The sequence below is a fragment of the Panthera leo genome, chromosome Y, assembly GCF_018350215.1.
Source record: "Panthera leo isolate Ple1 chromosome Y, P.leo_Ple1_pat1.1, whole genome shotgun sequence".
In the NCBI taxonomy this organism is placed as follows: Eukaryota; Metazoa; Chordata; class Mammalia; order Carnivora; family Felidae; genus Panthera; species Panthera leo.
Window position 1 is genome coordinate 6,855,673 of NC_056697.1, and position 27,950 is coordinate 6,883,622.

The 27,950-nt window shown below is 49.2% G+C and overlaps 1 protein-coding gene across 1 annotated transcript in view; it reads left to right on the top strand.

Moving 5' to 3' along the window:
- The first annotated feature begins 7,838 nt into the window (after nucleotides 1–7,838).
- Nucleotides 7,839–27,950, top strand: part of SHROOM2 (shroom family member 2) — a 154,768-nt gene continuing 134,656 nt past the window's right edge. Inside the window, exon 1 of the mRNA XM_042926557.1 lies at nucleotides 7,839–8,003. Within this exon, the coding sequence (XP_042782491.1) occupies nucleotides 7,839–8,003 (165 nt within the window). The remainder of the gene's footprint in view (nucleotides 8,004–27,950) is intronic.

Below are 27,950 nucleotides of genomic sequence, written 5' to 3' on the forward strand. Positions count from 1 at the left end.
CTTCATTTTGAAGGTTTTGTTTCTTCCACATTGCTTAGGGAAGGGACCCTACCTCAAGAACACCCCAGTGATTTCCACTCGGATATCCGTAGTTAAGATGACTATTGCTCTCCAAAGATAACAGGTTTGAATCCCTAAAACATTTGTTACCTTATTTGGAAAAAGGGTCTTTGCACACTAGATTAGATTAAGGATTCTGAGATGCAGACAGCAACCTCCATTCTCCAGGTGGGCCCTAAAGGCAATCATGGTGACCTTCTAAGAGAGCGACAGAGGGAGACAGGACATAGGCAGAGGAGGAGGCTGGGCGATCACAAAGGCAAAAGTTGGCCTGATCCAGTCATTCAGCCCAGAATGCCAGCAGCCACCAGACACTTGAAGGGACCAGGGAACAGATTCTCTCCTAGAGCCTCCGGAGGGGGTGTGGGCCTGCTGACACCTAGATTTCAGATTTCTGGCTTCCAGGAAGGAAAAAAACATGGTCTTAAGCAGTTTATGGTAACTTATTACAATAGCCTTAGAAAACATACACGGCATTCCAAAGGCATTTCAAATTTCAACCTGCCCAAAGGAAACTCCTTACGGCCTACCCTCACCTGTTCTCCAGCCACCAGACTCGGTTACTTCAGCCAGAAGCCCAGAGCTGTTTATACTTCCTCATTCACCCTACCCTGTATGCACACCCTTGGGATGGGGAGTGGAGTCTCGGGACACATTCAAAAGGAGCAAGACTGGGAAGCTTCTGTACTCGTCCACAGCGTTTCAGCATTCAGTGCTAACGTGTTTAGCTTCCCTGTAAAGAACATTCCTCTGCTCACAGGAGCAAAGGAATACAACTCTTTATCTAGGAGTTGTATTAATTCCTTTTGTTTTTCTTCTCTACTTTGGTTTCTCTCCTGCTAGAACTTCTGCAATTAAGAGTCATTTTGCGCATAATGGTGCACAAATTTCTTTTTTCTATCGTATTTTCTTCATTGGCCAGAATTAATGCTTCCTATTTTCTGCATCCTTTCCATTCCTTAGCGACCTCTCCCCAGTACTGGGCAAGTTAAAAGTGCTCAAGAAGTTCTTGTTGGCTACTTTATAAAAAAATAAAAAGTGAAAAACAGCCAATGGCTTTCTACAACTGCATTTAAAAAAGAATTTTTTTAAGGGGCGCCTGGGTGGCTCAGTCGGTTAAGCGTCTGACTTCAGCTCAGGTCATGCTCTCACGGTTTGTGAGTTCAAGCCCCGCATCGGGCTCTGTGCTGATGGCTCAGAGCCTGGAGCCTGCTTCGGATTCTGTCTCTCTCTTTCTCTCTGCCCCTCCCCTGCTCCCACTCTGTCTCTCCCTCAAAAATGAATACACTTAAAAAAAAAAATTAAAAAAAATTTTTTTTAATGTTTAATTTTCAGAAAGAGAGACAGAGAGAGACACAGAGTGGGAGCAGGGGAGGGGCAGAGAGAGAGGGAGACACAGAATCTGACGCAGGCTCCAGGCTCTGAGCCATCAGCCCAGAGCCCGATGCGGGGCTCGAACTCACGGACCGCGAGAGCGTGACCTGAGCCGAAGTTGGACGCTAAACCGACTGAGCCACCCAGGCGCCTTTTTTAAAAAAAGAATTTTTTTAAGGGGCGCCTGGGTGGCTCAGTCGGTTTGGTTAAGCGTCTGACTTCGGCTCAGGTCACGCTCTCACGGTTTGTGAGTTCGAGCCCCGCATCGGGCTCTGTACTGACGGCTCAGAGCCTGGAGCCTGCTTCAGATTCCGTCTCTCTCTTTCTCTCTGCCCCTCCCCTGCTCCCACTCTGTCTCTCCCTCAAAAATGAATACACTTAAAAAAAAAATTAAAAAAAAATTTTTTTAATGTTTAATTTTCAGAAAGAGAGACAGAGAGACACAGAGTGGGAGCAGGGGAGGGGCAGAGAGAGACGGAGACACAGAACCTGACACAGGCTCCAGGCTCTGAGCTGTCAGCACAGAGCCTGATGCGGGACTCCAACCCACGAGCAGGGACATCACGACCTGAGCCAAAGATGGACATTCACCAGACGGGAGCCACCCAGGCACCCCTAAAACTGCATTTTGAAAATGAACACTTTTAGGGGCACCTGGGTGGCTCAGCTGGGTCAGTGACCCACTCTTGATTTCAACTCACGACACGATTGGGAACTTCGAGCCAGGCATGGAGCTCCACACTGTGACAGTGCAGAGCCTGCTTGGGATTCTTCTCTCCGTCTCTCTTTGCCCTTCCCGTGTGCTTCCTCTTAAATAAACTTTAAAAAAAAAAAAAAAAAAAAAAAAACACTTTAAAAATAGTAGCTCTTTTTGAATACTCCCAATTTGAAAAGCATTGTTTTATATACATAATAAAAATCTTGGTTTGCAAGCATAATTCGTTCCGGAAACATGCTTGTAGTCTAAAGCACTTGTATATCAAAGCGAGTTTTCCCATAAGCAATAATGGAAACTCAGATGATTCGTTCTACAGCCCAAAAATATTCATATAAAAATGATTACAATACTGTAATATAATACAAAATAATAAAGAAAATACAAAATATAAAGAAAAACAAACAAATTACTTTTGAAAACCTTCATGGCCATGTGAAGGAGACAAGAGAGAGGAGGGTTACTGGAAGACTTTCACCATTAGTAACAGACATTGGCTACAGTACAATACTAATAAACTCTTGTCATGTACTGTATTTAATGTAACTGGCAATAAGGCAGCAGAGGAAAGGGTCTCTATCTGCAGACAGCCTGACCTACAATGAAGTAAAGGATTCCTAAGCTCATTTTTGTATGGAAAAGCAAAGGACTTAGGTGCTTGAAGTGACAAAAAATACACCAATGCCAGTTTTGGGCACCTTCCAACGTTCTGAAAAATCACTGATTTCTGCCAAACACCGTGGCCTGAGACTGAGCATCTGAGCATGGGAGACAATCACCTTCAATCCTGCAGACAGAAAGAAACAGAGAGAGAGAGAGAGAGAGAGAGAGAGAGAGAGAGAGAGAACCATTCAGTTGTGATTGTGTGATATTTGGAGTCATGTACTACTCGTATTGTAAGACATTGCTTGTTTATCAAGTTAAAACTTATTAGAAACAGTTGCTCGTCTTGTGGAACACTTGTAGAACAAGTTATTTACAATGCAAGGTTTTACTGTACATATTTCTTAAAGATTAGCTATTAATTAAATCTCTAACATTTGGTTCAATTTGCCTTTTATTCATTAATTCATTCACTGATAAAAGTGTGTGTGTGTGTGTGTGTGTGTGTGTGTGTGTATTTAACCACCAGCCAGAAATGTGACCATTTACACATAACATTTGAAAGGACATATCTCAAGGGTGCCTGGGTGGCTCAGTGGATTAAGTGTCTGACTTGGGCTCAGGTCATGATCTCACAGTTCATGGGTTTGAGCCCCGCGTCGGGCTCTGTGCTGATAGCTTGGAGCCTGGAGCCTGCTTCCGATTCTGTGTCTCCCTGTCTCTCTGCCCCTCCCCCAGTAGCTCTCCGTCTCTGTCTCTCAAAAATGAATAAACAAAATTAAAGAACACGTCTCCAAGGTAACAGGATTGGAACTCAAGCAAACATAAAACTAGTACCCAGTTTTATTAGGCAAAGTTTGCACATAGGATGCTTCAGCCTTTTTCTTATTTGGAGATCAAGGGAACCTCAAAAGGTGGCTCAGTGTCTAAAGGTCTTACAGAGAAGAGCCAGCTCCCTAGCTCAGTGCAAACTGCCGTCCAATACCCAGCCCAGCACTGGTCCCTGTGCATAGAAGAGCCTAAGTGTGTGAGTACCCCTTGGGACGGGGCTCAGCAACCTCAAGCAGAGTTATTAAGCCCCTCTGGGGCTCAGTTTCTTCCTCTGTAAATTGGGGTGATGCATGCTCCAAGAAACTTTGGACTTGAGTCCATCTATGTAATGTGCTTGGTACAAAGCAGGTTCCCTGTGGATCGTGGCTACTACGTCTTAGTTGCTGTGGCTGCTTGCTTCCTCAACCAAAGGTGCTGGGTGCTAAAAGCCAACTCCCAATGTGGATTACATGAATGGGATAATGGCGCCATGCACAGGTAGAGACCCCCCCACAGAAGAGGAAATCTCTCCCCTAGAGATCTGTAGATGCTCCAACTAACAAGACCCAGGGTAAAATCCTTCTGAGGTGAGAGGGGGAGAAGTGGGGGTGCAGTTATGCAGATGCAGCATTCAGCTTTTGTCTCTGGGTCAAGATCTACAACTAAGTTAAATTCCAAAGTTTGTAATAATAGCTGGTAGAAATCGAGAAGATGACAAATGGTGGTGAGGGGCAAAGTCACTGCGTCACTCTTTTCCTGTGGCTGCTCTCTTACCTGGACTGACTCTCCAGCATCTGAATTCATAGGGACCCTAACTCAGGTACACAGTGGGTTAAGTAGAAAATGGCGAATACTGCCCTCTAAAAATTGCCACAGGTGTTCTGCAAAGTTTGACGGTACTAACCTACTACTTTGAAAGGTCAAGTTTTGGTACTCTATCCTCCACTACATTTTATAATTACAAATCCTCGTGTCTTTTTAGAACAAAAAACCCCTCACATAATTTGAACTCTATTTCATAAAAAGGATTAGCTATTGATGAAATCTCTGAAAGTTGGCTCAACTGGTCTTCTATTCATTGATTGAGTCCTTCACTGTCAATAAAGTAAAAGAACTTTTATTTGTCACTAATCTCCACACCCAACACGGGGCTGGAACTCACAATCCCGAGATTTAAGAGTCACATGCTGTATGGACTGAGCTGGCCAGACACCAAAAGAACGACCTTAAGTTTCACCTGTCTCTTCTCTATTAAAGGAAGCCTCAGATTTGAAAAAGTGGCATATACCCAAGGCTACTGAATGCTTAGATGTTGATGGGTCACAGGGTCATGTCTACAGGTCCAGAAGAACATAGGCTCATAAAGCCTATTTGTCCCTAGCTTTCTAACAGAAAAGCTAGATGCTAACAAATATATTCTGTCCTTCGAAAATCTGGCTGAGTTATGAGTTCTTAGAAAAGAAAACCATTATCACTGTAAGTCCACACTGGTTCAGTGTCATACTAAACTCTTCCAAAAAGGGTGTGAGGCTAATAAATTGGGGCAATGCCTTTCAGTCACAAGATACTGATGGTTTCCAAGATACATTATACTTTCTTATAACGATACAATGGACATGATACAGAAGTCTAGGTGTGATGGCAGATTTGCCCACCTATATAAACCCAAGACCATCAATGAAAGGATTTATGAGGGTCTGGGAAGAGGGCATCTATCTCAAAGCAGGCCACACAGACTTGATCCAGTCCCTTCTGCTGTATTTATTAATGTCTATAGATAGAGCAGTCTTAGAAATATTCAAATAATGCTAAGCTGGGAGGAATGCCTAACGTGAAGATTAAGAAAAAACTCAGTAAAATTAAATTTACTAAGGATAAATGTCGACCACTACCTAAGTTTGAGAATGAACAGTATAACCCGTTCAAGCGGTGGATAGGTCATCTGATTACATGATCAACATAAAACGTTAAAGATGACTTTGGCTGTGACTTACGGGACAATGAAATCTTGGTCTCTGCTTAGTGAATCTAGTGGCCTGAATTTCAGCCCTAGTTAACTGAGATTTAAGTTAATATATCACAGGGCAGGGCGGTGCATTTTGAGACTAGGGAACTTCCAAAAACTCTACGTGCGTTTATATGGCCCTTTGTCTTTTGGTGTCCCGATCCATCCACTTTTTAAATCAAACGTCTTAGCTGAAGATAATTACAGATTCACATTTAGTTGTAAAAAACAGTACAGGGACATCGTTTGCAACCTGCACGTCAGAACATTAACATTGATACAATCTGCCAAGCTTGGTTAGATTTCCTCAGCGTTGGTGCACTCCTGTGTCTATTCAGTTGTGTGCAATGTAATCATTTTGGGCAGGTTTGCATGACCACTGCAGTCAAGGTACACTTGAGACAGATTCTAACAGGCACACGCTCCTTACATCTCCCTTCACAAAGAAAATCTCCCCATTCCTCTAACTGGAGACATTCTGGACGTTACTTATGGGGCAGTAATCAGTGCCCAGAGCCAGAAGTGCGGAGTGAAGTTTGCGCTCTTACTTCAGTGGCCTGGATGATACCCCAAACCATCAGTCACAGAATGGAAATCCCTCACTTGACCACTGAAGAAACTGAGACCACAGGTGAGGTTCCTGGTCTCTGCTCCACAGTGACAGAGACCCCTCACTCTTTCTGTCCAGTGGTCTCCGAGCTTGTCCTTGAGGTCTATCCCATCCCCATCTGCTGCAAGTACCTGGATAGAGCCGCTTTGAAGAGACAAGCGAGCACCAGCGTCCGGTGACGTAACTACAAATAAAATAAAAAGATTTTGTTTTTTTTGCAAAGCATGCAAACATGTACTAATACAGGTATTTCTTCATACCAGACTTTTACGTAAATTGAAAAGGGGTAGAGGCAGGAGGCACACCCTTTCAGTAATTTCAGACCACCTCTCCTTTGTAGGCAATGCAGAAGTGGGACATTAAGACCTCATGGCACTGCCCTACGAGAGGACAGGGTCCGAATGCAAAGACTTCCCGGACCGTACCTACAAGGGCTGGGAAGAGCCAAGAACATTCCTTATGTGGGCTGGGCGCTGCAGCAGGGACCTTGTGGGAGGGTAGGCAGCTCCACACGGGAAGAGTCCAGACGCCCTTCTCTTCTGCCCGGACTTTAAAAGGCCCCTCCTAAGGCCAGCGTTTGGCCCAGGCTGCGCGGCGGGGGGAGGCTCTCGGGGAGGACTCCCGGGACCCGCGGGCCCCAAGTCCGCGCCCGGGGACAAAGCACGTGCGTGCGGGAGCAGGCTGGTGGCCCGCGGAGCGGCGCGGGGCCGCCCGGGGGCCGCCCGCCGCGCTTCCGGCCTCACCTGGGCGGCCGCCGGCAGCCCGCGGTCGGCACGAACAAAGGCGGGGGCGGCGGGCCGGCCGCGCGCTCCAAGATGGAGGGCGCCGGGGACTCGGACCGCCGCCCGCCCGCCCCGCCCCGCGCGGGCGCTTCCGCCGCCTCACCTGCCGCCGCTCGGCCTCCCGGGCGGAGGGCTGGCGCGCCCGGAGCCTCCAAGGGCCGCCCTGCGCTCGCGCGGGAGGAAGGACAGGAGTTCGCCTCGCTGTCCCCGGCCGCCCCTCGGCCCCACGGAGCGGCGCGAGGTCCGGAGTGCGCGCTCCGCCCCCCCCCCACCCTCCGGGCAACTTTGGAGGGGGGCGAGTCGGGGCGCGCTCCCGCAACGGCAGGCGGCACAGGTTCCGTGCGCGCGCCGGTCCTCGCCCCCCTTCCACCCTCTGGGTAACCTGGGGGAGCCCCGAGCGCGCACTCGCATCCCTGGCCGGCGACACCGGCACCGTGTGCGCGCCGGCCCTCGCCCCCTTGGGACCAGTCCAGGGCGCCCCCGCCCCGAGCGCCTCTGGCCCCTCCGTCCCTCAGCGGCCGCACGGGTCCCGGAGCGCGCGCCCCCTCCGGTCCCTCCCACCCTCCGGGCAGCTCCCGGGAGCCCCGCGCGCGCCCCGCCCCCTGCCCGCCGAGCGGCCCGAGCCCTGGAGCGCGCCGGCCCCGCCCCCTGCCCGGCCCGCCCTCCTCCGTGCGCCGCGCCGCCCGCTCCCGGCTCCCTCCCTGGCCCCGGCCGGCACTTTCCTCCCAAGTTGCCGCGCAAGTTCGCTACTGGCCGGCGGCGGCAGGAGCGCACGGACCTTCCCTCGCCCTCGGCCGGCCGGGGCTCCCCCGACTGCATGGGCGCGGGCCGGACGGGCCCTGGGGGCTGAGCGGCCGCGCCGCCTCCGCGCCCCGCGCCATGGAGGGCGCCGAGCCCCGCGCGCGGCCCGAGCGCCTGGCCGAGGCCGACGCGCGGGCGGCCGACGGCGGGCGCTTGGTGGAGGTGCAGCTGAGCGGCGGCGCCCCATGGGGCTTCACCCTGAAGGGCGGCCGCGAGCACGGCGAACCGCTGGTCATCACCAAGGTGAGGCGGCTGCGGGACCCTTACGGTGACAACCCAAAGGTGGCCTCGGGGCGGCGGACTCGCCGGGGGTGGGGGCGCCGGAGGGGAGGGCGGATCGCGCCCCCAGCGCCGGGGCGCGGGTCCGCCCGGGTCACCTGCGGGGACCGGAGCACCGGGACACGCATAGGTGCGTGGTCCCGGCGCCACCCCGGCCGCTCGGCGGCGGCTCCCAGCCCTGCTCACTCTAAGCGCGGCGCAGAGTTTAAATGGCTCCTGTTCCGGGTCCCCTCCCCTCCCCCTTCAAGAAGGGACCTGGCTGGGTCCCCTGTCACTCCCGGCTTCTCCAGCGGCGGCCTGCACCTGTGGGGCTGCCCAGAGGTTGGAGAGGGCCCACTCCACGTGCCAGGGGGTGGACTGAACTGTCCCGATCTGTGTTTGCCACTGTAGGCCCTTGGTTCTGCACCCCTTGAACCTGTACCTCTTATCGCTGGGAAAGCCAGACTAGCAGCTGTCGCCATCCCAGCTTCTCGATTCCCATCAGCCCATCAATATTTACTGACTTTCGGCTTCCAGCCCTAGATCCACGGCGTTCTGGATACCTGCAGAAACGTACCGAAACTTTCAGCGTCCTTTTTAAAAGCGGGACTTGAGCTCCAATAACAAGTTTCTAATATGTCTAATTAGGAATGTGTTTCGCGGTGTGTGTGTGTGGTGGGGGAAGGAGGCTGCTTTAGCGCTGTGAATTCTCTTGTCTCAGAACAGAAATCGAACTTGAAATTTACCAGCTGGATTTGTATTGATCTGTGAAGACACACAAACAGCAAACCCATCATCCTGTTTTCTTCTGGTTAAAAGTGTCAGTGTCTCTGGGCAGGGTTGGATCAGGCCATTCCTAGGGACAAAGTTCCCTTTAAAATGTAAAAATTCTTGGCTATTACCAGAGTTTGAAGGTGAGTTGCTGGGTTGTTTTGTTTTGTTTTGTTTCGTTTTTCTTTATCTGCTTTCCTGCTTCCCTGCAGCAGGAAGGTATAAAGTCACTCCTAACCCACCCCACCGGTAATGAATTTGAGCAGTGGTGTGGCTTTGTTGTGCATGTAGCAAATGAGACCCCAAACTTTTCTGTTCTACATTTTCTCCTGTTTTTAGATTTACAGAACCAGAGAGTCTGAGAGGAGGCTTGTTTAGATGCGCGCTGAATTTATGTTCAACTGGGAAAAGAGGCTATCATTGCTATAAATTGGACTAATGTGTAACCCATTAACAAATTCAGTTCTTTGAAAAGATGGACACACTTTGCCCCGCAAGGGCACTTTCCTGCATAAATGCATATTAAAGAATGTTAAGTTGTGCCTTTTTAATAAAGGTTTTACAGGGCATTTCTGATGGTAAAGGTTAAGAAGATAATTAGGTCTTTTTTTTTTTTTTAATTTTTTTTTTTTAAGTTTATTTATTTTTGAGACAGAGAGAGACAGAGCATGAACGGGGGAGGGTCAGAGAGAGAGGGAGACACAGAATCGGAAGCAGGCTCCAGGCTCTGCTTCCAGCCATCAGCCCAGAGCCCGACGCGGGGCTCGAACTCACGGACTGCAAGATCGTGACCTGAGCCAAAGTCGGACGCTTAACCGACTGAGCCACCCAGGCACCCCGATAATTAGGTCTTTAGCATCTCATGTGTTTCTTCAAAAAAAAAAAAAAAAAAGATATACACAATTCAATGTATCTTAGACTTGTCATTATAAGTAGGTGGAATAAATTGTAACACGTTAGTTAAGGTGAAATCTTGCCTTTTAACCATACACAGTATAAGAAAGCTGGAAGTCACTGTACACTGAAATTCCGGGGGCCTGGATGGCTCAGTCGATTAAGCGTCAGACTTAGTTTCGCCTCAGGGGTTCGTGGGTTCAAGCCCTGCATCATCGGGCTCTGTGCTGTGCGGAGCCTGCTTGGGCTTCTCTCGCTCTGTCTCACGCTCCCAAGCCTGCATGCTCTCTTTCTCTCTCAAAATAAATAAATAAACTTAAAAACTCTGAAATTCAGTTGTTTTACCAGAAGCTGGAGAAGGGGATTCTTGAGCACGCCCTCCTTCCTAAAAACCCTGGTGTGTTCTTCCTGGCCTCCTGTTCCCTGTGTCCAAAGGACCCCATTCTAGACCGAAAGAGGTGGGCAGTAAAACTCAGTAAATACGCACCAGGGCCTTTTTGGGGCACGTGAGGCCGTTTGTTCGTGATTTGGCCTGCCCGTTAGCTTTCACGCTACTTGCTAAGGTGTTGTTCCTTTTCGTTTTGAAAGTTTTTGTCACTAGGCCACTAGCACTGTGTGCTCGTCCTTTCCAGATTGCGTTTCCGGATTTTGCAGGGCTAAAAATGTTTGTGATTCTCATCTGAGATGCTCATCCGTCTCCCCCTTAAACTGCTGCTTAGTTTGTGTAGCTGCTCCAGTGTGACTGTAAATTGGTTTCTTTACTTGGGGTGGAGAGGATTCGGGAGAGTTTGGGACTTCTGTACTAAGTTCCCATGTACACTTGGATATACTTGTAGAGGTACGTGCTCACACATGCATATATTATATACATATATATTTTTTTTTTTATTTTTTTTTTAAGTTTATTTTTGAGACAGAGAGAGACAGAGCATGAACGGGGGAGAGGCAGAGAGAGAGGGAGACACAGAATCCGAAGCAGGCTCCAGGCTCTGAGCCATCAGCCCAGAGCCCGACGTGGGGCTCAAACTCACAGACCGCGAGATCGTGACCTGAGCTGAAGTCGGACGCTTAACCGACTGAGCCACCCAGGCGACCCCATATATTATATATTTTTAACTACCTGTTGTGTTGCATGGTATTGGCAGTATTTCACATGCCTGTCCTTTCCGTTGGATTAAGTCATCAATTATGCTTGCTTACCCTGCAACAGCTGGTAATGAACTGTTGCATGATTAGAAAAGGATGAAGGAAAGTGTGTCCATTTAGAACCACTTAGAGTGGGAATTGGCTGTTGTGAGAGAGACTGCGGAAGATTGTTCCGCTTATAGAATTTGGATGAATCCAAGTTGTCAATCTTCCTCTCAGTAGCTACTGAAAAGTTTTGGGGGCTCATCATAACAATTGTTATTGGGGGCCCAAATAATAATTGTTCTAATAGGGGTGGGGGTTTTTTTGGATTAAAAAAAACACCTCATAATCAAATATTTTACAGATAAGATCCTAGGGATATCATACGACTCATTTTCTATGTAACAGAGTCTGACGTGGGGGTAGCTTGATCAGGTGTAAGGTAACACGCTCTTTTTATGATAATGGGGGTCTGATTTGAAAGCCTCATCAGAGTGCATGTCTTAGCCCTGGAAGAAATGCTAAGAACAGGGCTGGTTCAGTCCGTGATCTTCAGATCAAGTTTTGTCAGCCTATTTTACTTTACTTTTTAAATTTTATTTTGAGAGAGAGAGAGAGAGAGCGAGAGCAGGGATGAGCAGGGGAGGGGCAGAGAGCGAATCCTGAGCTGTCACCAGGGCCCATCAGGGCTGTATCTCACGAATCCTGAGATCATGACCTGAGGTGAAACCGAGTCGGATGCTTAACTAACTGATTAGTGACCCAGGCACCCCTGTCAACCTATTTTATAGATGCAACAGCTAAGGCAAAGGGAAGTTAAACGGTGTGCCCTGAGATAACAAAACTGGCAAGTCCTGAGAAGGCCCCAAGGGCCAGCTCTTGACCCCAAATGTCCCCATTTCCCCTCCGTTCCACCTGTTCTGTCCTGGAAACACTTGCAGCGCTATTATTAAATGACTTCATCCCATCCATTAAATGAGGGTCTTTCCACCGATACTCTGGTCTGTGTCCTTCTCTATGGTGGGGGCTGTTCTGCACTTGGTAGGATGTTCGGAAGCATCCCTGGTCTCCACTCAACGTGATGCCACTGGTACACCCCCCTCAGGTGTGACAGCCAACAAAAGTCTCCAGACACTGTCAGATGTCTGTCCTCTGCGGGCAGAATTGCCCTCGTTAGATTAACAGTGTGGTCGCCTTTGTTTGAAAAAAGATTTTAGCTTTCAAAGCTCATGCTTCGTTCTTTGTGAAGACACTGGCCTTTTGGGTGGTTTTGTGAGGGGCTGTTTTCTTCCCAAGTGCTGGCCCTGATAATAGACTTTATTTACATAGTAAAAGTCAAACAAATACTTGCTTCATCTGCACTTTTGTAGCTGGAGAAAGGAAATGAAGCTGGAACGGGGTGCTGTTTCTGGGCGTTCATTGGGGCTACTGGGTAAAGACAGTCTTTTCTTTGGGTCTAGTTTGAAGTCAAAGGGATACTTAACTTCCCGGGAGTGACATTCTTGGAATTTGAAGTGCATGTGTGAAGTCCCACCAGACCTCCGCTGGAAGGTGGGAGCCACGTTTGTATCCACGCAGGACCTTTCCCCCTGCTTGTAACTTGACTTTTCACGACGGCTAGAAAATTACAGTGCTGCTATTTTTACATGCTCCTGGCCGAGAGGGAGCAGGAACGATGTCTGTGTCCTAAGAAACCACAAAGATTTTGACTTGTTAGTATTTCCGAGGCCGCATTTTGATGTGGGTTATCTGGGGACCCGGGTAACGTGGTCCCCTGTTTCTACGCGTTCCTTTCTCCATGGATTCAGCAAATGTAAAACATCAGTGGGGGTAGGGGAGGGGCCTGATTTCTAAAACGTCACTGGGGGGCCTAGAATTTCAAATGGGCGGATGGGGACTCGTCAGGGAGCACTCCACAGGAGCTGGGTGTCAGTAGGCCTCCTGCAGCGGCAGGAATGTTTGCTAAGGGGGGAGGATTGGGGCTCCGGTCCCTCCCTGAAGAAGGCCCTCACCTTAGCCAGAAGCACCAAAGAAGACATGAATTGGGGCCTGCTGTGGTCCCAAGGCTAGCTCGTTTGGGAAGCCGCCGACTTTGAGGTTGCCTTTGGGGGGACACAGCCACCCTAGAGCAGGGTGGGAGGGCTGTGGCTGGGGATCCCCGCAGCCTGACTCACCCTCTCAGGGGGCTTCAGGCCATTAAAACATTTGTCTGGATACGAGACAGAGTCCTTAAATGTCCTTTGTAGTTTGGATAGTGAGGGTAGGATGGAAGGGAATCGGGGCACTTATTTTGGATGGAGGTCACACAGCCAGGTGGCAAAAGTCCTATGTAAACTGTTAGAGCTCCTGATAGCAGGAGGCTCCCGGCAAAGACCGGCCGTCAGTGGTAGGTGGGTGTGGGAGGTGCCGACCGCCTGATGTCCCGTCCTTAGTGGTTTGAAAAGAGGTGCCATGTTAGGGGACCCGGCTGAGTCACCGTCATTGGTGACGGGAAAGGTTGGATAGTGGCCGCCTTGGTCAGGACGAGTTGTCGACCTCACGTGTCTGTGTTTGCCCCCCACCCCAGCCAAGTTCTTTGTCAGATGTCAGTAAAGGTTTCAGGAAAGAGGGAGCTGATGATGGGAGGGGATCGGGGACTGACAAACGTCAGCTCTTCTGGATTTTGCTCTGGATTTCTGCACGAAGGCCCGTCGGCATCAGTATGTGCGGCTGCTTTGTGGCACTGGACAGCAGTAAATGGCCCGTGGCTGGGCTGCGCCGACTCCGGGGACGCAGGGCCGGGGTGCCGTGCTGGCTGTTCCTCCATCGTGCCACCCTAGCCACTTTCCGAGGCCAGCCACCCTTCTCTGAGTTGTTAGGAGGAGTGGGATTCTGGAGACTCGTTTGTATTTAAGCGTCATTGGTGTGGTTACAAGAAAAAAAAAAGAGGTGAGTCCTCTTTCCTGAGCTGAAAGCCGCTTTCAGCTGGTAGACCCGCTTGCCAGCTGGCATAACCCGTGTGTCTCTATGACCCTGGCCCGGTCCCCGCCTCACACACTTGACCTGCTCCTCGTCCTTAGTCCTCCCGAGGTGTGTTGGGTGCGGGAGCAGGAAGTCAGGGAGTCCGATGGCCTGTCCCAAGGTCTGCTGGCTGTGAGCTTCAGCCAGTGCAGACTTCTTCCTTAGACGGGAATTGTGCTGACCTCAGGTCTAGAAATCCAGAGGCTTCCGTGCTGTGAAAAGCTGTGCACTTGAGCTGTGCACACCTCCACACCATGTTGGATTTGGGCTTCCCGGTTCAGTTGTAAGTCGTTCTTAACGTGTCCAGACACTGGTCTTTTGAAAAAAAGAAAACTAGTTTGCCCGAGCATGGTAATGAAACACTCCTAAAAGTAGTCGTTTTCACCTTGTCCCCAGGAGCTGGGATTTCTTAACTTCCCTTCCTGTTCCCTGGCCACAGAAGCTGGGCGCCCTGCTTGGGAAGGGCTGGCTTTTCTGTTTGGAGAGCGTTTTGGACTTGCGGTCTTGCCAAAGTTGTTTTGTGTCAGCATGCAAATAAACCTGGAGTTGTGCATTTCTTAAGGCCTCTGTGCAGCTTTTCTTCTTGTACACTGGGAACACTGTAAACATTTGACAAGATAATTTCAGGATTGAAAAGCCGAATAGACTTTTTATTCAGGTCTCACTTCTTTCAAACACTGTGGTCAGGAGCGGGGGGGGGGGGGGGGGGGGGGGCGGGGGGGGGGGGGCGGGGGGACCCTTGGAGGAGAAATTCTGCAAGCCGCCACCCTTCCAGGCTAAAAACTTTCATCCACAGGAAGGAATTTTGAAAGAGCTGAGGGTTCTACATTGCTCTCTTTGGTCTTTTTAAAACGTTGCCAGTGTCTAACACTGACATGTTCTGGCAGAATTGTTTTCCCGTTACCTCGTTAGATCAGATATTTGCATTGTCTTGTACATCAAGCGTCTTCTGTTTGCTGGTGTGAATATTAAGGCTTCGCTTTGGGTAATGTATCTTGGTAGAAGGACAATAGGGTATCATCAAAAAAAAATAATAATAATTGGACTAACCTTATTTTAGGTTCAGACAAATGAAGTGGTTCTGAAAAGGCAGGATGTTCTGTATTGTAACAGAGAAGTAACATTTTCTTTACCTGGGTTTTCTATTGTCATTGTGAATTATTATTATTAAATCCCAGGCCCTGCAGATCCTGTGTGCTTTAAAGGCAACATTTTTACTTACTCATGGAAGGAAAGGGATGAAATGTTAGTGTCTCTTTTTGAGTTTTGTTTTCATTTTCATCAAAGTGGCTCTTGCACAGTTTAAATAATCAAAGTTCTTTGGGGCTTGTCATCGTACCCGGAGCTCTCCCTGCTGCCCTTTCCCCTTCCCTGCAGACAACAACTGCAACTTTCTGGCTGATGTCTTGTGGCATTTGCTTATATTCTCTATTGCTGCTACTTGTTATTTGTTCCTGTTGACTTCCAACTATATCGAAAATTGGGAGTTAGCCTTTTTTCTGCACACCTCCTTCCCACCACCCATCCAGACCCATTTCTTCCCACCATGCATGCCACACTCCCAATCTGATGACTTCATCATTCTGGTTCGAAGAGGGTTTTTCAGCTTTCGCACCGTAGACATGGAGGGTCCCATACAGGTTGCCCTGGAACAACGCGGGTTTGAACTGTGCAGATTCACTTACACATGGATTTTTTTTTTTTTAATACAGTACAGTACTGTAAATATGTTTTATTCTGATTTTCTTTATTTTTTAAAAAGATTTTAGTTTCAAGTAATCTCTACACCCAACATGGGACTTGAACTCCCAACCCCAAGGTCAAGAGTCGCATGCTCTACCAACTGAGCCAGCCCGGAGCCCTTCCTTAGGATTTTCTTAATCACGTTTTTTTGGTTGTAAGGATACAGTATATAGTATATAATACATACAATACACAAAGTATGTGCAACATATAAAGTTTATGTCAGGCCTCCAGCCAACAGTAGGCTATTAGTAGTTAAGATTTGGGGGAGTCAGAAGTTATACACTTACTTTCGACTGCATGTGGGGGGTGGTCAGCGCCCCTCACCCCCTTGTTGTTCGAGGGTCAGGAATAATTCTTTGTTGGGGTTGGGGGGACTGTCCCGTACATTGTAAGATGAGTAGCTTCCCTGGCCTCTACCCGCTAGATGCCATTACTATGCTCACTCTGGCTGTGACAACCACATGTGTCCCCAGACATGGCCAGATGTCCCTTGGGGGGGCAAAATCACCCCCTTTAACTTTTGCCCCGAGTTGACAGGAGTCAGTGCTTGCATATTTTGACGGCCAGTGCTATCACTGCTGAGCCTGGTGGTACAAACTATGATTACTTTTCCTATGCAAGTTTTCATACTCAGTGAGGTTAATGGTAGTTTTGTTTCTTTGCTTGATTTCCTATACAGTTACCATTGATTCATCCTCCAGATCATCCCCAATTGTGAGAAAAGTAATTTTAATAATTTTTTAAAAATTTTTATGTGTTTTTGAGAGAGAGAGACAGTGTGTGAATGGGAGAGGGGCAGAGAGAGAGGGAGACACAGATTCTGAAGCAGGCTCCAGGCTCTGAGCTGTCAGCACAGAGGCCAACACGGGGCTCGAACTCACAAACCGTGAGATTGTGACTTGAGCTGAAGTCGGACACTTAACCGACTGAGCCACCCAGGCCCCCCTGCCACATACATTTTAAATATGTTTAAAGACACAGGTCTTTGAAGACCTTGTCTGCCTGAAAAAAAATTTTTTTTTTGTAAGTTTATTTATTTATTTTGAGGGAGAGAGAGAATCCAAAGCAGGCTTATGCACTGCCAGCACAGAACCCATTGCGGGGCCTGAACCCACAGACCGTGAGATCATGAGCTGAGCTGAAACCAAGAGTCGGATGCTTAACCGACTGAGCCACCGAGGCGCCTCTCATTTCTCTTTCTTTCATATCTTTGTGTTTTTGTTCTTCTTGGGAAGTTTCCACAACCTTATCCTTACATTGAGTTTTACAATTGCGCTCTCCTTTTTTTCTGATTACACAAAGTTTTTAGTGTTGCTCTTGAATGTTCCTTTCATTTTTCTTTTTAATCCCCTACTGATTTTGCTTCATGTTTTTTCTTTCATATCTTTGAGGATATTAGGCAGGTTTTTTTTTTTTTTTTAAGATTTCTTTCTGCATAGCTTGAGTTTCTGAGCTCTGCTGCATTTTTGTTTGTGTTGGCTTCTCTTTTCCCTGTTAAATGCTCTCTGCAAATGTTCCGTGATCCTCCTATCTGCAGGTATTTGAGTGGGTGGGTGGGGCACCTGGGTGGCTCAGTGAGTTAGATTTCCGACTCTTGATTTTGGCTCAGGTCATGATCTCATGGTTTGTGAGATTAAACCCTCATCGGGGCTCTGTGCTGCCAGTGTGGAGCCTGCTTGGGATTCTCTCTCTGCCTCTCTCTCTCTCTGTCTCAAAATAAATACAAAATAAGTAAACACACACACACACACACACACACACACACACACACACACACAAAAGGTGACCAAAGCGTTATTTGGAAGCCCTGCTTGTGGCTGAGTGATATGCGAGGCTGCTTCCGTGGAGACTCCTTTAAGGCCATCGCTTCAGCTGGTTGTTTTGGGCTGATCCTGTCCTTGTCACACGGTCATTCTCCCCTCTACTGAAAATAAGTTTCTGGTGTCCGGCAGATTTGAAAGGTGCTGGGAGGGCTACCAGTTTAGAGGATGCCTGCTTTGCTCAGCGAGCTGGAAGTGGTCACTTCTCCATCGTGTGGCCACAGTGGTTCCAGTTTGTTGGGAAGGTCTTCCCGACTGTTAAGTGGCATTGCCTGTGTTCCAGGCTGGATCTTGCACTCTGTTCTTAACCTTTTCTTTTCTTTTCTTTTCTTTTCTTTTCTTTTCTTTTCTTTTTTCTTTTCTTTTCTTTTCTTTTTAAGTGTTTGTTTCTTTTTGAGAGAGCAGGGGAGTGGCAGAGAGAGAGGAAGACAGGATCCGAAGCAGGCTCTGTGCTGACCACAGAGAGCCCCCCACTCGAGGCTCGAAGTCACGAATCGTGAGATTGTGACCTGAGCCGAAATCAAGAGTCGGTCGCTTGACCGACAGAGCCACCCAGGCGCCCCTATAAGAGACCCTTCTAACAAGTGAAATCCAGAGAGAAATCAAACTTTTCCTTGTAATCAATATATCCGGCTTTAAGAGACAGGATATATAGCACTTCGTTTACCCGCATGCAGGAGGGAATGATTATTTACTTCGTAGAAGGAGTCACTCTGGGTGTCCAATTAACATGTAGCTCATTCCCCAAATTCTTATTGTATAAAATGAGACCTGTGTGCCATCGTTTTGGCTTCCTTCCACTTTAGCTTTTCTCCCAGATGATAATTTAATTTTCACCCTGTCTTGGTTTGCTTCCCCTCCCTGCAGATGATGGTCTGGAAGCTGCGGAGGGACAGGGCAGAGGCAGGGAGCGTCCCCAGTCCAGGTAATTAGCACCCAGGCGGGACTGGCCGGAGGGGAGGGTGGGTGGCCAAGTGCTGGATGATGTCAGGGATTGGACCTTCCTCCTAGTCGAACTGTCCTTTCCTTAACTGCCTTGGTTAAAGTGCAGAAGATGTTGCCTGGGAGGGTAACACGTTAAATCTTCATTAGCAGGGCTGCTCTTATCAGATTAATTAATTATAATCCTGTATGGCAGACTATTTCTCCCCTCTGGGGAACAGGATTTAGATGAGTTAGGCCATCAAAGAAAGAGAGAGAAAGATGAGTGCCGAGTCAGAGAGGTCTCCGGAGGAAGGTGGAGTCGGTGTGGGGATGTGAGCCAGAGGAGAGGAGGGTCTCTTCTGTGTCAGGTGCTGGGGAGCCCGGCGAGGGTGCGGGTGAGGGAAGACAGGGTTACCGCACTGGTAACCAACCCTCCCTGACTTGCGAAGGAGGTGAAGGTGCTTCCTTGCCTCTGGCTTGCAGATGCCAGAGCTGATGAAATTCTGCATCTGTTTATGTTAATTGTGCAAATGTTCGTACATTCGTAAGAACGGAGATCCTTATCTGTGCTAATTGTACATATGCTTATGCGTTTTTAAGCATAGTGATTGTTCTTCTTGGGGCAGCAACATTAAAACCGTCTTGAAAAAATTGAAAATAAAGGAAATGATGGATCAGTAGCCCAAAACATAATCATCTTATTTCTGATGGTACAGGATGGTACAGCTATATTGATTCATTTTCCCTGTCTCTGAAATTCTTCCCTTTACACCACATACGTCTAATTATTCATTGCTTGGAGACGCCTGAGTGGCTCAATCAGTTAAGCATCTGAGGCTTTGGACCAGGTCGTGCACTCCCGGTTTGTGAGTTTGAGCCCCGGGTCCTCAGGCTCTGTGCTGACAGCTCAGAGCCTGGAGCCTGCTTCGGATTCTGTGTCTCCCTCTCTCTGCCCCTCTGCCACTCACACTCCGTTTCTGTCTCTCAAAAATAAATAAGCATTAAAAAAAAAAAAAAAAAAAACAAAACCCACACAACTGTGTGCTTTTTGGGTATGTGCAGCTTTTCTTTTAATTTCTCTTCATGTTTACACGTCCTGGGCCTCGAGTGAAAGTTTGGGAAGGAAACATCTGGACTCGGAAAGATAGGCCTGCTGCTGCTTGAATCGTATTTGTTTTGTGTCCATTTAGCCACAAGGAGCTCACAGCTGCTGCTGCTGGGGTTGGGTCGGGGGGCCGTTTCCGTCCCCCTCGTCCATCCTCAGTGACTGGTGTGCAGGAGACGATAATCACCACCTGATACCACACAGGTGCATTGTCCGTTCTCTGCTGGTTACTCAGGATGCCCTTCTTGTGCCCTAGAGACGTCTGGTTTTCCAGAGCTCAGTTCTCAGACTCGCCATGGCTGCACTTGCCATCTGAAGAAGACGTCTACTCACAAGAAGACTTACTGTCTCCTTTCTTTGTGACCATCGTACAAACAGCCTTGACCGGCTCTTTCCCTCACCATGTACTGTAGTGTTGGTTTCTCTGGAAGGTTCCTCCTTTATTTGTCTCTCCTGTCTGGCATCTAGGTACCATCAAGCGCTTCCTTGAAAGGGCACGTGTGCACGTGCACGGGTGCACTTCGACTTTGGCAGTGGCCCTGCAGACTCCCTGTGATCCAGGCGGAGATGACTCTGCTTCCTTTACCTTTACCCTCTTTCTCCGTCTCTCCTGGATTTCCAGTCCTGTCGACGCTTCATCCCCAGATCTGAGCGTCACTCATGGTGGCTTGCCCTCCTTCCACAGCCAGCCGATCACCAAGTCCTTTGGAGCCTAAAAGTCTTGTGTTGGTGCTCCTTCCTCACTCCCAGTGTCCCTGCCTCCAGTGTCACGTGCCCGGACAGTCTCTTGCACACTGCCTATGGCCTGTGTGTCAGACTGTTCTAGAACTCCGGCAGTGGATATGCCAGCACGCTAAGTGGTTTCTCAGGCTCTTCCTGGAAAGGCCTCAGGAGCCCCTCGTATTACACCTCAGCTGGGTCTAGAAGGTTCTTTTGGCTTTTAGCATCTGTCCATTTCCCAGCCTCATCTGCTGCTTTCCTCCCTCCTGCCCTGACCCTTTAGTCCAGCACTGTCCCGTGTGGGAGCCGCTCGTCATATGTGGCCGCTGAGCACTTGAAACGTGGCTAGGCCAAATTGAGATGGACTGTAAGTTTAAAAACACACTGGATCTTAGACTTAGTGTGGAAAAAAAAAAGTCAAAGTATCTCATTACTAATTCCTTTATATTGTATACTTGTTGAAATGATCATATTTTGGCTCCATTGGGTGAGATAAATATATTCTAAAATTAACCTCATATATACTTTTTTGCTTTCTTTTTTTTTTTTTTTTTTTTTTTAACGTTTATTTATTTTTCAGACAGAGAGAGACAGAGCAGGAACGGGGGAGGGTCAGAGAGAGAGGGAGACACAGAATCCGAAACAGGCTCCAGGCTCTGAGCAGTCAGCACAGAGCCCGACGCGGGGCTCAAACTCACAGACCGCGAGATCATGACCTGAGCCGAAGTCGGACGCTTAACCGACTGAGCCACCCAGGCGCCCCACTTTTTTGCTTTCTTAAATGCAGTTCCTGCAAAATCGGAAGTTCTAGGTGTGGCTCTTAACTGTGTTTCTATTGGACGGCTGTGCTTTAGGCCCTTGTTAGGCAAAGTATGGTCCTACAAGCTTGTGAGAAACGCAGACCCTCAAGCTGTACCCCAGACCTGCCGAACCACAATTTGCATTTTAACAAGGTGTGCACTTGGGGCCGTCATTACGTGTTCACGAGTTCGAGCCCCACGTCGGGCTCCGTGCTGACAGCTCGGAGCCTGGAGCCTGCTTTGGATTCTCCGTCTCCCTCTCTCTCTGCCCTTCCCCTGCTTGTGCTCTGTCTCAAGAATAAACAAACTTAACAAAACAAACAAACAGAAAACCCCACAAGGTCTACAGCTGACTCAGAGGCATGGTCCAGATTGCCAAGTGCTGCTTTGGAGAGCTGTTTGCTGGTCCCCAACATCCTGTGGTGTTTGAGGCTTTGCAAGGGTTTTTGTCCTGCTTTGTCTCCGAGACACTCGTGGCCTCATGGAAGGCTGTGCTCCTTTTCCACCTCCCAGGCAAAGCGGCCCCTGGCCCTTCCTCCCCACCAGACACAGTATGCCCACAGTAGCCTTCGTGGGCCTGTCTAATCGAGGACCCTGCAGCATCCTTGAGCCCGATGGACTGGGACATCCCTGAGGTTGGAAACTGGCCATCCCTTGCCCCTGATGCCCCAGTGCATTGCCTAACAGGTGGTGAAAAGGGCACTGGTCAAGAATTGACACCTGTCACAGTGCCAGCGTCCTGCTGCTGCTTTGTTTCTGGTGTGGGACTTGGGGGTGAAGGTCATAGTACCTCCAGGACCACAAAAGTCACGCACAGCGGCACCTTCATGAGCCAGGGCCACGGGGCCCGCGGGGAGGCCGCGAGTCTAGGGCGACTGTAATGGAGAGACCTTCAGCGTTTCTAAAGAACAAGACCGTGCCTGTTGGAAAGGCGCTATGGAGTGATGCTTTCTAGGCCTCGTGGCAACACGGCAGAAGCCCGAGCCTGGAGTAGGCAGAGGAAGGAGAGCCAGCATACAGAACCGCCTGGGTGCCGGTCTAGACTGGAAAGGACGTACCGCGCGGCCTAGCAAAAGCAGGAAAAGCAGGCAAATCACGGCGGTTGCGTTAGAACCCGGAGCTGACACTGACTTGCTATTTCCTGGCTTGCGGGTTGCTTGTGACACGGTGGCTCCTGCCCTGTCCTAGAAGGCATGCTCCCACGTTTAAAGGAAGCCCTGCCCAGAGTTTCCTTCCCCTGCCCTCCTGGGCGGCATTTCCCTGTGGTAACCGTGTCTGAGTCCCTTTGTGACCAGACTTCCCTGTCACCAGGAGGTGAGGGGGTGGCCCTCAAGTGTCCGGGAGGCAGGGGCCTGACTCGTGGCCAGCGTGGGCACAGGCATACAGGGACACGTACCCGGGTGCTTGACCCCAACGAGCCCAGGCCTGATGCCACGGGAAGGGTTGTCCTGTGGCTTCACGTGGTGGCCTCACACTGACTTCCTTCCAGTCCTCGCTGCCCGGAGGGCGCCTTATCTCTCAGTCTTTGAGACTTCCTTCAAGTAAATCTGGTATCTTGTGTGTTCTCAGATTAAAGGCAGACTGTGTGGTGCCCGAGGAAGCCCGATGCGTGTACTGGGGGCATTGCAGAGGCCGGGGGGCCAGCCTGTGTTTCTTTTCCCTGGAGTTTTTACATTTTTTTGTGTGTATTTATTTTTGAGAGAGAGAGAGACACACACTCTGAGAGGGAGGATGCCCAACTGACTGAGCCACCGAGGCACCTCGAGTTTTTAAAAATGTTTAAAAACTGAGATGTAACTCCCATACCCTCAGATTCACCCTTTTACATGGAACAATTCAGTGTATTTTAGTACATTTACTTTATTGTACAGGCAACACTGTCCATAATTCCAGAACATTTTTATCACCCCAAGAGAAATGCCACATCCATTAGCTGTCACTCGCTGCTCCCTCCCTGCCCCCAGCCCCTGACAGCCACTCATCTACGGCCTGTTTCTATGGAGTTGCCTGTTGTGGATACTTGGTATGAGCGGGTCATATAGTATGCAGCCTTTTGCGTCTGGCCTCATGCGCTGAGCTGAGCGTGTTTTCCAGGCCCATCCACGTTGTCGCACGTGCCCGCGTTGCCTCCCTTTTTAGGGCTGAATGCCGTTCCACTGTGTGGATGGAACACATTTTGTTTATCTTTAACTGTGAATGGACAACTGGTTGTTTTCACTTTTTGGCTCTTGTGAATAATGCGGCTGTGGGTGTTCACACAGCTGCCTTTGTGTAGACCTCCGTTTTCAGTTCTCTGGGGCATTTTCCTTGCATTGCGGGCTGGTCACACACACACCCAGGAGTGGTACTTGTGTTTCTAGAACACAGGGGCATCGTACCTCTGATAAATTAAAAGGGTAGGGTTGGTCTTTTTGGCTTGGAGGTTGCTCAAACAAAATTAAAACTAACACTTTTTTAAATCTTAAAAAAATTTTAATGCTTTTTTTGTTGTTAATTAAGTTTATTTTATTCATTCATGAATGGAAGAGTGCAGGGGAGGGGCAGAGAGAGAGAGGAGGAGAGAGAATACCAAACAGGCTCCACACTGCCAGCACAGAGCCCAACTTGGGGCTCAAAGCCACAAACTGTGAGATCATGACCTGAGCTGAAATCAGGAGTTGCATGCTTAAATGACTGAGCCACCCAGGTGCCCTCACCTTAAAACTTTTAAAAATCTCCAGGGGTGCCTGGGTGGTTCAACTGGTTAAGCATCTGACCTCAGTTCAGGCCATGATCTCACGGTTCATGGGTTCGAGCCCATGTTGGGCTCTGTGCTGACAGCTCGGAGCCTGGAGCCTGCTTCAGCTTCTATGTCTCCCCCTCTCTCTCTATCCCTCCCCTGCTCACGCTCTGTGTCTCTGTCTCTCAGTAATAAATAAATGTTAAAAAAAAATAAAAAAAAAAAACCTTTTTAATAAGTAAACAAAAAATTGTTTTTTTTTTTAAATCTTCAAATGAACAGTTTTGGAAGCTCATGGGCTTTTGTCTCAATGGCATGAGATGGCATGTGGACTCCTGCTGTGACAAACCCGCTCTCACCTGGGCTCTCAGAACATTCTAGACACAATGTGCCTTGGTCCCTGGCGTCCTCTCTTGTCCTGAGGACGGCAGCTAACAGTTTCTGAAGCCTTTCTGTCGGCTGCTGTTTGCTCTCTGAGCATGAGCGAGCAGAATCTCTAATGACTCTGTGAAGTGGGCATTGTTATTTCCCCCATTTGGTGGACGGGGGTAGAGGTCTGCCAGAAGCAGGGACTGCGTGCGAAGTGCTTGGCAGATGCAGACACGCCTTCCCCGCAGGAGAACATCGTCCCTCCTCCACGGCGCCCTGTCCACCTCCATTCTTCTGTTGCCATCCTTGGAGGATGCCCTTTGTCTTAGTGCCGGGTGATTCTGGTGCGTAAACACCCCCGGCGTCCCTCCGGGACCAAGGGCAGTAACAGACCAGTGAGGGAGGCATCGCCCCTGTGGGAGATGAGCTCCTCTCCCCACCTCTCCCCTGCTCTCTCCTCTTTCCGGCTTCAAACAGAAATGAAAGCCCCTTGTCTTGGAGCATCTGGGTGGCTCAGTCGTTTAAGCTTCTGACTCTGGACTTCGGCTCGGGTCATGATCTCCTGGTTTGTGAGTTCGAGCCCCAAATTGGGGGCTCTGCACGGAGCCTGTTTCGGATTCTCTCTCTCATCTCTCTGCCTTTCTCTCTCCTTCTCTCTCTCTCTCAAATAACTTAAAATATGTCTTCAATAAACTTAACCTTTTCGGGTTGGGGACATTGATACTATCTTCATATAGCATTGTAGGGTTTAGAAAGTTTTCTGTCTTTAGAATATTTTATTTTTCTTTTGACCCTTGACTTGTAACAAGTTGCTAGGAGGTTTGACCAGGGCTGTATGTGTTCACAGGTGAGAACCCAAGACCCCCACGGTCCTGCTGTCCAGCCCATTAGGTGGTCAGGACTAGGACTCCCGCCTGGGCCTTGGAGCACGAAAGTGAATAGCTGTTTTTTCTGTGTGAGGCTTTTTGTTTTTTGTTTTTTGTTTTCTTAATGTTTATTCATTTTTGAGAGACAGTGTGAGCAGAGGAGGGGCAGAGAGAGGAGACACAGAACCGGAAGCAGGCTCCAGGCTCTGACGTGTCAGCACAGAGCCTGATGCAGGGCCCAGACTCACGAACAAGATCATGACCTGAGCCAGAGTTGGATGCTTAACTGACTGAGCCACCCAGGTGCCCCTGAGTGACTTTAAAAAAAAAAAAAAATCTTTTTTGAGATTCATTTTTGAAGTGTAAGAATTCTCGGGATTTTATAAGATTGTATGAGGCCCATTCTTTGAAATCTATATAAAGTACTGTCTCAACTTGACAATAGATCTTTTCATGAGATTTCTATATTTAGATCTTCTTCTATAAACCAGAGGACAGCAAACACACAGGACCAGAGTAAATATTTTTGGTTTTGTGGCTCAAACTGCTGGTCTCTGCAGTTACAGCATGAAAACAGCCATAGACAATACATAAATGAAAGGGCTGTGTGTCAATAAAACCTTTATTTACAAAAGCAGGTGGTGCCCGGGATCTGGCACGGTGGTGGAGGGATTGCCGCCCCCAGCAAGGGATTGTTTTCAAAGTGTGGCCCCCAGACCGGCTGCATCAGTATCACCTGGAAACCTGTTAAAAAATGCAATTTTGGCCCTCACTCTGGACCTCCTGAACCCCAAACTGGGGGGGTCAGCCGGGAATCACACGGGTCGCCCTGGAGCTGGCTAAAGCCTGAGCACTGCTGTTTTGAAGAGCTGTGGCCCACTGCCGTGGGCATGAGAAGCAACTACAGTCTGCTGACGCTGCTCCAGAAATGTGCATTTTAACACAGGGCCCGGGCGGTCCGCTGTGCCCTGAAGCGAGACGGAACGTCTAAAACAGCACTTCTCTGCACCGGCAGAGGGGATGCGGGAGATGCCAGGGAACAGAAGGTGGGCCCAGAATGTGGATTCACTTCTGATACCTCATGCACCCTGAAGCCCAGCATTCCTGGAATTCAGATGCAGGCCTTCTGTTCATAGTTGACACACAGCCCACCACATTTGCAGATGCGTATTTAGTGTTTGCGGTGAAAAAGTTGAGAGCATATTGATTCCCTCGATATAAATGTCCAGCCCAGGCAAACGCATAGAGACAGCAGACGGGGCAGGTGTCAGGAGGGGGCGTGGGGGGGGGGGGGGTGACTGCGGATGGGCTCGGCATTTCTTTTGGGGAGTGATAAAAATGTCTTGGAATTCTGGAGTGGTCATAGTTGTAACACTGAGTGTACTAAAAACCACTCATTTGTATACTTTACAAAGGTGGACTTTATGGAATGTGAGTTAGAGCTCCGTAAAGCTGTCCTTGAATAAAAGGAAATGGGATGAGGCATTCGGGCTCTTTCTTGAGCTGCAAAGACTTAACTGCCAGGATGCCTTCTGGGCCAGTCCCACCCTCTGGGCAGCACGTTAGGGGCCTGCATCTGGCCCCTCATCATGCCTATCACAGGATTCCTCTGTGCATGCTGGGTCAGGCCAACAGGCAGGACGCCTGGGGAGAGAGTCAGTGTTCTTCAGGGAGAGTCACCCCTGACAGCTGGGAGGTCCCTGGGCAGGGGGAGCCTCTGTTCCTGTAGGTCGGAGGAAGCGGGAGAGGCCACAGGGGGCGAGGCAGGCAGGAGCCCAGGCTGTTCTCCAAGGACACTGGGAGCCATAGAAGGTATTGAAGCAGCTGGTGGTGGCAGGGGTCACTCTGGCAGCAGAAGGGCAGATGGGTTCAGGGATGTGGGGAGGAATTGAGAAGCCTCTGGCTGCCAGTGGTGGAGATAGGGGAAAATCCTGGAATCTGAGTGGTACCCCCAAGGCACGGTGGGGGGCAGGGCACCCGACACTCGTGCTGGGAGCATAGATGCTGGTGGTAGCACCTGAGTGCTAACTGTGGGTACAGGTGATGCTCCCCTCTCCCCACCCCACCCGCTTGGGGCTGGGGCTCTGGGGGGGATGACAGTCCTGGCTTCTGGAAGTGCGGGGCCTCCAGAAAGCTCTGACGGGACAGGTGTGTGCAGGGTGGACTTGGCCCTTCTCTTTGCCCAGGTGTGACTGGGGCAATGAGCAGGTGCTGTCTCAACACACTGGCTCAGGCATCTGCCCGTGGGCTTCTGTCCCTCTCCATTTCCCAACAAACATTTGCCTTGCTTTGCCCCTAAGAGCGTTTTCCATGCTCTGTCCTAACTGCTTGTAGAGGAAAGGAGCAGCTGGTTGGAAAAATTCCCTTTTAAGAATAAGAATTATAGGGGTGCCCGGTGGCTGAGTCGGTTAAGCGTCTGACTTCCTCTTAGGTCGTGATATCGCGGTTTGTGGGTTCCAGCCCCGCATCAGGCTCTGTGCTGACAGCTCAGAGCCTGGAGCCTGCTTCAGATTCTGTGTCTCCCTCTCTCTGCCCTTCCCCTGCTCTCTCTCGGTCTCTCTCAAAAATAAATATTAAAAAAAAAATCTTTTTTAAGAAGGTTCAGTCTCATTGGGAGACCTAGTGAATATCAAACAGCTCTGGGCTGAGCTGCCTGAACTTTGGGGACCCAATTTCAGTAGTAGCATTTAAAGCCAGACCTGCCCTTGTAATTCAGCCCCAAGCTGTACTATTAGTAAATAGTATTAGTCCCTAATGAAACTGTAACTCATCAGATGAATCATTTAATTTTGCACAGATTAATAACCATTCTGGTTGTGTGACTATTGCCAAATTAATTGTACTCTAGGGTAAAAATAGGTTGTGTGAGTGAATGAATCGTCTCCGTGTCTTGTTCTAAAAAATGTGTTGTTACTCTTAATCATCAAGATTGTATTTGAATTGTCATTGTTAAGTAATGAGATTTTATGTTTGTAGTTATGGCTTCAGTTCATGTGTGTAGGATGCTGTGACAGCTTCATCAGGTATTAGTTTTCTTAGAAAGACAGGACCAGGGCACCTGGGTGGCTCA